We start from the raw sequence: 10,511 nt of genomic DNA on the forward strand, positions 1-10,511 counted from the left end.
AAGAAAGATTATAAGAACAAGAAGGCGACGTACGATGCTTGTGGTGGTGCATGCACTACTACTACGACACGTGTCGAGCAACACTCGGGCATTCTCACTCACGTGTGACATGTGCCCGTTCTTGAAGCGGATTAGGCGACCACACACACACGCACACGCACGCACACACACACGCGCACGCGCGCACACACACACACACACACACACACACACACACACACACACACACACACACACACACACACACACACACACACACACACACACACACACACACACACACACACACACACACACACACACACACACACACACACACACACACACACACACACACACACACACACACACACACACACACACACACACACACACACACACACACACACACACACACACACACACACACACACACACACACACACACACACACACACACACACACACACACACACACACACACACACACACACACACACACACACACACACACACACACACACACACACACACACACACACACACACACACACACACACACACACACACACACACACACACACACACACACACACACACACACACACACACACACACACACACACACACACACACACACACACACACACACACACACACACACACACACACACACACACACACACACACACACACACACACACACACACACACACACACACACACACACACACACACACACACACACACACACACACACACACACACACACACACACACACACACACACACACACACACACACACACACACACACACACACACACACACACACACACACACACACACACACACACACACACACACACACACACACACACACACACACACACACACACACACACACACACACACACACACACACACACACACACACACACACACACACACACACACACACACACACACACACACACACACACACACACACACACACACACACACACACACACACACACACACACACAGTGGTTGAATGAAAGAGTAAAAAAGTGAATAGATGAGTCCAACTGTTAAACATAATTTACCAATATAGTAACAAAATCGGTGTTTGAGAGATATGTGTGAGTCGAGGTGAAATCGTGTTTGATGTAGGAATCGTTGTGGGAAATGCCTATTCTGGAGGATTGGGTAAGAGCAAGCATGGGCACATACTTAATATATGTGAGCCTACATTATATGTTGAGGTTTTATGTTGGAGGGTAATATAATAATAAAAATAAATATTATTATCTGGATAATTGGTCAGCACACGATGACTGCATAAGCCACTTCGCTGGTAGTTTCATATGAGCTTCGGCATACGCGTTATGCCCCCGCAAATACATCCGCCGAGATGGCGACCGACCCGACCACGAACAGCACCCAGCAGCCAGGCAGGCATGCGAAACACGGGAAAGTAGGCAAAAAAAGCTTTTCCTTTTATAGTAATAATCAATCGAGCAAGCAATCAATGCATCAAATATTTATTTACCGTGCCTAGGAACAACCGTAAGGTATGAGTGCTGGCGCACGCATACATTAAAAATCAAACAAATAAATCCGCAGGGGAGTATAGGTTAAAGAAAAACAGAAATCTCAGTGCCCTTCTGTTGTGTCGGCAGCGGCAGGCAAGCGGGGGGCCCCGACGGGCGAACGCGCGGCTAGCGCCGGCGCAGTGAAGGAGACACGGAGCTAACTGCTCCCGCTGAAAACCGGAACGAAGACTCCGCCGACCCGCGGCTGTTTATTACTTATAAAGGCTTCACACGCTAGATGACACCTCCCGATTGGTACAAGCTCGTCACATGACAAAAGGGGGGTGCGCCATCTAGCTAAACAACTACAAAACATACATGTGCGATGACACAGAGATCTGACAGGGGGCGACACTATACTACATCATCCCCCCCTGGAAACAAAGCAAGCATACAGTGAAACGCGCACACAAGACGTGCACTTAAGTCCAAAGGCAATTTCAGTTCGTTCCTGCCCAAGTTCACATACACGTGCACCAGTCTTGGGCACCAAAACACAGGCAGTCACTCAAGGTCTGACAAGGAACACTGTACAAAACTCACTGCACCGCAACAAGGAGCATTTTTTATACCTGTGTTAATGAAACATGTGGACTGTCTCAACAAGGCCCCTAGCCGTGGCATTTAGAAGACTTAAATACGTTCTACACTACATAAACAAAATCATCGAGCCACGGAGGCCGTTTTCTGTCACGATGAGGACGCGTGCGTACCTCAGAAGAACTTTGGGGGTTGCGACGTGTATCGGTGGACTTTAAAGACCCAGTCGTCCCACTACTATTTCCCTCCCCCTGGTTGGACAATTGAATGTGGTTAGCGCTCAAAGCTGGAGAGGGTTGCCCAGGAAGCTCCTCTCGAAGTCCCAACAAGTCCTGGGAGGCTACCGATTCCCCCACGGAATCAGAGACGACTGCCGACTGTGCAGACTCGGAAGTGATACAGCCAGACGAACTACTTAACTGATGCCTATGAAAGGACGATGACACTACAGACGAGTCATCGGAATGACTATCCAGGTTTGAATACGAGTACAAAAAATCTTTATCCGTTGTGGACAATGTACTACCTGCTGGATCCTTCGTCACTACGGTTAACTTAGACACATGGCACGTTTGCCCATCACTGAGTAGAAAAGTAGATTGTCCTATCTGGGCCTCGACTTTACGAGGTTTACTGTACTTAAAGAATCCTTTCCTGTTAAATCTTATTCCGACGGTGTCTCCCACCATGACACGAGTTGCCTGAGCACCTCTACGTTTGTCTACGTACTGTTTCGTCTGCGACTGTTTCTGCAAGACCCTTTCTTGAACTTGAGACACAAGACTGTCCTGTTCTCGTAGATCAACACAGAGCCGCGTGGTTCCATCCTTCTTGCGCACCACCACGAGTGGAGACACCCACTCAGTAGCCTCGACGCGCTCGATGACGTCGCAGTCCTCGAGACGTCGCAATTCATGTGTGACCTGGTCACGGAGAGCCAGGGGTAGTCGGCGCAACTTTGAAGATACTGGTTTCGCATCTTGCTGCCGATGAATTCGGTGCACAAAGTTGTTGACGAGGCCCAACTCGTCACTGGAAAGGTGATCAAAACCCGGAGGCACACCTGTGGGGCTCTGTACTGAAGGAAGCGATGGTAGACGACATGTCAGCGACGTACCGTCGATCTGTATGCCCAAGCGTTGGATGGCGTCTAAACCCAGCAGCGATGTTCCTGTAGTCGTTACGTGGAACGTGACGGAGCATGACCTTTGGAAAAACTGGACAGTGGCTTGAAACAGGCCTTGAATGTCGATGCGTTGCTTGGAGAAATTTTTCAAGTCCACTGCTGTTTTTGACAGTCTGTGCTGTCGACCAAAGTGCTTTCCAAAATCCTCGGCCGTCATCAATGAGACAGACGCTCCTGTATCCACCGGCAGTCGCATGGAGACGCCGTTCACTACGACTGGAACTTCCAAATCTTTTTTAGTTTCAAAAGCGCTTACCGTCAAGACAGACGCGGACGGCTGCCCTGCGGAAGTCGAAGACAGCGTCTCTGCGGAAGAGACGTGTTGAACAGTACGGGTTTTTCGGCAAACTGATGCAAAATGGCCCAACGTGTGGCAGGCGTTGCACCGCCGGTTCCTTGCGGGGCAATTCCTGTACGTTGCAATATGCTTCGTGCTGCCACACCGGTCGCATGAACTATGCTCGAAATTAGGGTCCTTCGCATCCTGTGCTTCATTGCGGGTCCCGGAGGAGCCTCGCGGAAAATGTCGATCATCTGGGCGGCTTCTTGGAAGACGGCGGCCATCTTGGCGGCTCCTCGGAAGAAGTCTGCCATCTTCATGGCCTCCTGCACTACGTCGGCCATCTTGGCGGCTTCCCAGAAGAAGTCGGCCATCGTCATGGCCTCCCGGACTACGTCGGCCATCTTGGCTCGTCGATGGAGCGCCAAGTTGAGCTGCCTCAATTCTTTGTATTTTCTCCGAGCCGAACGCGCGGTTCGCTCGATGTAGTGCTTCTAACGAGCGTCCAATTTCCTCTGCCTTGTCCAAGGTCAGGGTTTCGCCGTGAGCCAGCAACTTTTCGCGAACGCTGACGTTCGCTACCCCATGTATGATTTGGTCTCGGACGCGCTCGCCATAGGTTGTGCCGAAGTTGCATTGTACCGCCTTCTCCTTCAATGCGGTCACGAATTCCAGGAATCCTTCTCCGTCGAACTGCTTCCGACTGGTGAATTCGTGCCGTTCCGCCAGGACATTTGTTGACGCGGCGAACAGCCGGTCAAGCCGCTCCAAGAGTCTCGGAAACTCTGACGCTGGCGGGACCGCATCACTTGACGTTGACGCTGCGCCGGTCGACTGCCTTGCTGCTTCACTTGACGGTGACGCTGCGCCGGTTAACTGCCTTGCTGCTTCCTGCTCCTCGTCTGCGAAGTACTTCCGTTGTCCCTCACGCCCGAGAGCGCTGACGAGCGCGGACGCTCGTCGCGCGTCCGTCCAGTCGCCACCGCCGGCCGCTTCGAGGTGGGCCTGAAAAATTTTTTTCCAGCGATACCAAGGGATTAACGGTGGGCCGGGCACTTCAAGAAAAACGGGAAGGTTCGCAGTAAAAGCCATGCCGGGTAGCGTGCAGGAGGCAAGCCGGAGCTCGCCGCAGGAATGGGGCAAGAACAAAGGGGCGAGTAGGCCTAGGCTCGGAAGCCTCGCGACGCCGAGTGCGTCGGCGGCGTTTGCCTGCCGTGCGGACACGGGAAGGGTCGCTTCACTTACGAAGCTCGTTGGTGTCCCGGGGCTTCGGTCGGAACCGCTGCGGGAATCCCATCCTCGTCGCCAAAAGATGTTGTGTCGGCAGCGGCAGGCAAGCGGGGGGCCCCGACGGGCGAACGCGCGGCTAGCGCCGGCGCAGTGAAGGAGACACGGAGCTAACTGCTCCCGCTGAAAACCGGAACGAAGACTCCGCCGACCCGCGGCTGTTTATTACTTATAAAGGCTTCACACGCTAGATGACACCTCCCGATTGGTACAAGCTCGTCACATGACAAAAGGGGGGTGCGCCATCTAGCTAAACAACTACAAAACATACATGTGCGATGACACAGAGATCTGACAGGGGGCGACACTATACTACACCTTCCATTCTGTGAAGGATGACCAGCGAAGTTGTGTATGTGGCCCCTTAATGGCGAACTGCCCCTCCGCCGCGGGTCGACCCGGCGTAGCTCTGTCTTGGGGATCGCCCACGTATGGGGTGTGCTTAACGCCTGCTTCACCCCGCCGCCGGTGGGCCCGGTATTGCACTAACTTCGGGATCGGCCCACGTATGGGGTGTGCTTAACGCCTGCTTCACCTCAGCCGCGGGTGGGCCCGGTATTGCACTATCTTCGGGATCGGCCTACGGGGAGTGCTTAAAGGCATGTTCACACCGAAGACGGAGCGGCCAAAGCGGGCAAGCGGGCAAGCGGGCAAGCGCAAAGCGGGTAAACCTCCTCGCCAGGCGGGTAAAAGCGGGCGGAAAACAAGGCCGCCAGCCCGATTGCTCGCGGACCAATTTTTTTCCGTCCGCCGGAGCTCTCCGCTTTGCGCAGCCAATCACAACACCAGACGATGGTGGCGCGGTGATGCAAGGGACGACGCTAGCGCGTGCGCGATGAGGACGAACGACGGGTGCCACGAGATGGCGACACGTGCGCCACGACAACGTTGGATACTCCGCCTCCTCGGCGACGCGGGCAGCCAGGCAAGCCGTCCGGTCAGAACAGGCTCGCGCGCTCACCGCCTCACTGCGTTGAAAATCCGCTTGGCCGCTTAGACGTTCCGCTTTCGGTGTGAATGTGCCCTAACGCCTGCTTTGCTTTCACCGCTGGTCGGCCCGGCATAGCTCTGTCTTCGGGATCGGCCCACGTATGGGGAGTGCTTAACGCCTGCTTCACCTCTGCCGCGGGTCGGCCCGGCATTGCAATATCATCGGGATCGGTGCACGTATGGGGAATGCTTAACACCTGCTTCCCCTCCGGCGCGGGTCGGCACGGTACTGCACTATCTTGGGGATCGGCGCACGTATGAGGAGTTTCTTGCTTACCACAACGACACGAAAATTTCCTTGGACGGTAGAGGTATACAGCTTCGCTGTAAAAACAATGAACAACAGTGTACATACAACAAAGCCCAAGTTGAACATACAAGAAAAAGGAGGAAAATGGCACTTGAAGAATGTGTTAAACTACGGCGCAGGAACGCAACGCTCGGAAAAGAACGACAGCGAGCTATGAAAAATATCAAGATCACGGAAACAAGCGTTATCAAGAATCCACATTCTCTGGACGGTTGAGTGTTGGGGATGACAGGCGGGAACATTGAAAGGTCTATGGTCTCTGGTGATCTTGCGAGGCATACGAAACATAATGCAATTAAGGAGTTTGCGGCAGGTGACGATACTGTGAAGGCGTTTGAAAAGAAACAGAAGGTTACGGCGATTACGTCGGCAGCGAAGTAAAGGCAATGAAACAGTGCTTGAACAAGTTTCAGTATAATTAACCAGTCAGTCAATCAAACAGGTTTATTTAACGTGCCCAGGAACAACCCTAACTTCTGAGTGCTGGCACTGTTAAGAACGGTCAGCTGCAGTGCAAGTTTGCCACCCGCTTACGACTATAGCGGCAACATCCCGACGCTGTTAAGAACGGCGAGCTGCAGTGCAAGATTCCCACCCACTTACGACTATGACGGCAACATTCCGGGAGCGTCACCGCCAACTTCTAGCCACAGCGTGACTAAATCGACTTTGTGACGGAATGAGTTCGGCGAGCCAACTATTGTTCCCAAACTACCCAACGCGCTACCCGGAACGGCTCCGAGTTCTACGGAGCCCCTCTGACGTCGGTTCCGGACCTTCGAACGTCTGTGCATTTGTGCGTGTAGACCGTCCTGCGGAGAGGCGGCTAGTTTGCGATCACCAAACGAACGTTCGCGTCGCCTTGTATCGCGGGAGGACCGAGTGTTTAAAAACTGCTGTTGTGCGGATGCTCGACACACTTCTCTTAAGCAGTCATGTTGGACTGAGACTCTCTCTCAAGCAGTCATGTTAGACTGATGTACTTTCTCAAACAGTCATGTTAGACTGATATAAATACTGTAAATAATCCCATATTCCTCGTTCTCGATGAGAAGCAGTGGTTCCCTTCATCAACGTCCTCAGCGTTGATAAGTTGGATGACGGCATGGGCCAGCTACCTTCGAATTCCTGCCGGACTCCAATCTTGACAACGGATCACGAGCGATGGGATTGAGCCCCCAATCCTGACAACTGGCTGACAGCGGTGAGATGGACTTTGCGACGTGGTGCTGTATCTGCGGTGAGTGCTTGGTTCTTGCTTTGACTCTCTAGGCTTCATTTTGTGGTTGTTCTGTTTAGAACAGTAGGGAAGCTAGATTGTTGAGTGTTAGCTAGGTTGTGTTTTCCTAGCTAGATTTAGAGAGCAGGATCAAGGCAGTAAAGCAGCAACCATGGAGTTAAGGACACTGCTGAGAGACGAGTTGTTGATTCTTGGTGAGGAACTGGGCCTAGATGTACGCAAAGAAATGCTAAAATCAGAATTATTGGAGCTAATTTCCAATCAGGCCAGTGAGGGAGAAATTGAAATGGGATTGGAACTCCTCAAAAAGAGAGAGAAACTGGAAAGAGAAAGAGAAGAACGAGACAGAGAAGAACGGGAAAGAGAGAGAGAGAGGAACGCAATAAAGATCACGAGTTAAGAAAAATGCAACTTGAACTTGAAAGCAAACGCTTGGAGTTTTCTCAAGGAAGTGAAGGCGCTCTGGGACGATCAAGTGAGGCAGAATCGTACCGCATGGACAGGCTATTAAAGCCATTTGAGGTCGGGACCGACATAGGCTTGTTCCTAAGCAATTTTGAAAGGACTTGCGAGAAGATGAACTTCGGCCCAAGTACATGGCCACAGCGGTTGCTGTCTATGTTGCCGTGTGAGGCGGCGGAAGTAATCGCCAGACTGAGTGCACAGGATGCATATGATTATGCAAAAGTTAAGGCTAGTCTCTTGAAGAAATACCGCCTTTCAGCCGAAGCTTCTCGGCAAAGGTTTAGGAGCACAGGGAAGAAAGATAGCGAGGGATATCCGGAGTTTGCATATATCTTAAAGGCCAACCTAGTCGAGTAGCTTTAAAGCGAGGAAGCGTACGACAGCAGTGACATGATCATTGAATGCTGTGTCTAGAGCAGTTTTATAAAACCATCCCCCAAGCTGTGAAACTGTGGGTGCAAGACAGAGGGATTGTAAACACTGTGGAAAGGGCGGCTGAATTAGCCGAAGAGTACGCAACCCGTAGAAAGTTGAACGCCGAGGACGGAAACTTGGACGGTCGAAATGGACCGCGGAAACCATTTCCGTTCAAAAGGGGTGCGCAGACTAGACGATCGGAGCCTGTGGACATGGAGGAAAGGCCCGCAGGGAAGAGCGAGGAGAAATTTAACGAAGAAACCGCACAAAAAGAACAGAAAAGAAAATTCGAATCTTTTAGACCAATTCGCTGTTACAAATGCCACAAACTGGGACATATAGCTGCAAACTGCGGGAAGCCTCGCGTAGTTTTCTCCTACGTGGAGGAAAAAGACAAGAATATGGAACGTTTAAGTCCATATCTTCACAACCTGCAAGTTAATGGCAAACCATGCCGAGTGCTAAGAGACAGTGCCGCCACGGTGGACATTGTCCATCCGTCTTACGTGACGGTAGATGACTTCACCGGAGAATTAGCATGGATAGAACAGGTTGTAGAAGAACACAGCGTGTGTCTGTCCATCGCCAAAGTCAATGTCAGTGGACCATTCGGGGAGCTAGAGACTGAGGCTGCAGTTTCCAAATTTTTGTCACTGCAGTACCCTTACATCTTTTCGAATCGTTCGAATCAGTTACTGCGTGACAAAGGGCTCAAACTGGGAGAGGCCATAGTACAAGCGTTGACCCGAGGCCAAGCTCGTAAGATCGCGTCGCTTTCGGCTGAAAATGCACAAACTCCTCCAGTGGAAGCAGAAAAGGGCATGACTTCAATACCCGAATCCGAGCTAGGCCCGAGAGACAAAAGAACAGTTGAGGAGAGCCTGCCAGCTGACCAGCTCAGTGAGAGCGTAGCACTAGAGGGTCAAAGTTCTAGCCTGCAGGAAAAGCAAGCTGACGCACTCACAAGTGAGACAGGGTCGTTATTATCACCGGCCTCAAAGACCTTTGACCAGCTCTTACGTGTGGATAGAGAGTCACTGGCAGCCGAGCAAAAAAATGATGAGAGCTTAGCTAAGTTACATGACACAGCTAAAGAAGGCATTGCTAGGCGCAACGTGACGATACATGAGAGAGGAGGATTGTTGTATCCGCACTACAGAGATCGAAAGGGTAGGATTTTAAATCAGTTAGTCGTACCTACTAAGTACAGGGAGGACCTTTTGAGTCTCTGTCATGGAAATGGGTGGTCCGGCCACCTAGGCATAAACAAATCAAAGGAAAGATTGCTTATGGAATACTACTGGCCTGGCTGTTTCAAAGACGTAGAAAACTTTGTAAGATCATGCGACGCCTGTCAGCGTTCTGGTAAACCAGGAGAGACATGGAAAGCTGCACTGAAGGTAGTGCCCTTAATAACAGAGCCTTTCAGACGACTTGTAATAGACACGGTAGGGCCTCTTCCAAAAACAAAATGGGGCTACAGGTACTTGTTTACCATGCTGTGTCCGGCTACCAAGTTTCCAGAAGCAATCCCTTTGAAAGAGCTCAGTTCCACCGAAGTAGTAGACGCGCTTTTGACAGTGTTTGCACGAGTTGGGTTTCCAGCCGAAATTCAGGCAGATCAAGGGTCAGTATTCACGAGCGCACCGACTTCCACATTCTTGCAAAAATGCGGGGTAAAGTTAATACTCAGTTCTATCTATCACCCTCAGTCAAACAATGTAGAGAGGTGGCATTCGGTGCTTAAGCGAGTTTTGCATGTGCTCTGTTACGAGCACAAGGAGGACTGGGAGAACTGTCTGCCGGCAACTTTGTTTGCTTTGCTTACGGTTCCACATGAAGCGACAGGGGTCCCACCAGCAGAACTAGCGTATGGGAGGACACTCCGTTCTCCACTGAGAATGTTAAAGAGAGATGTGGTAGGAAAGAGGGGAGAGTCCAACAGTGGTTGCATACGTGCTAAAATTGCTGGAACGGCTAAGCGCAACCCAAGAACTAGTCGGAAAGAACATGGGAGTAGCTCAAAAGAACGCCAAATTCTATTACGACAAGAATGCGAGGCTTCGAACGTTTAACGCCGGAGACCAGGTAATGATCCTCAAACCTTCAAGAAAGAACAAGCTTGAAGTTCATTGGGACGGGCCCGTTAAAGTGTTGCACAAACTTTCAGATAATAACTATGCTCTGAAAATGCCCGTTCGCAGGAAGGAAGTGAGGATATATCACTGTAATTTGATGAAG

The 10,511-nt window shown here is 51.2% G+C and overlaps 1 protein-coding gene across 1 annotated transcript; it reads right to left on the reverse strand.

The window, feature by feature from the left end:
- Positions 1-1,726: 1,726 nt before the first annotated feature.
- LOC140218655 (uncharacterized) lies at positions 1,727-5,000 on the reverse strand. The gene is made up of 2 exons (XM_072288502.1): positions 4,807-5,000; positions 1,727-4,566 (listed from the first exon to the last, which is right to left on the reverse strand). Exon 2 carries the CDS (start codon positions 3,475-3,477, stop codon positions 2,200-2,202), a length of 1,278 nt encoding a protein of 425 aa, XP_072144603.1. The 5' UTR covers positions 3,478-4,566; positions 4,807-5,000; the 3' UTR covers positions 1,727-2,199.
- Between the last annotated feature and the right edge of the window lie 5,511 nt (positions 5,001-10,511).

Source organism: Dermacentor andersoni, chromosome 5 (assembly GCF_023375885.2).
Source record: "Dermacentor andersoni chromosome 5, qqDerAnde1_hic_scaffold, whole genome shotgun sequence".
Classification (NCBI taxonomy): domain Eukaryota; kingdom Metazoa; phylum Arthropoda; class Arachnida; order Ixodida; family Ixodidae; genus Dermacentor; species Dermacentor andersoni.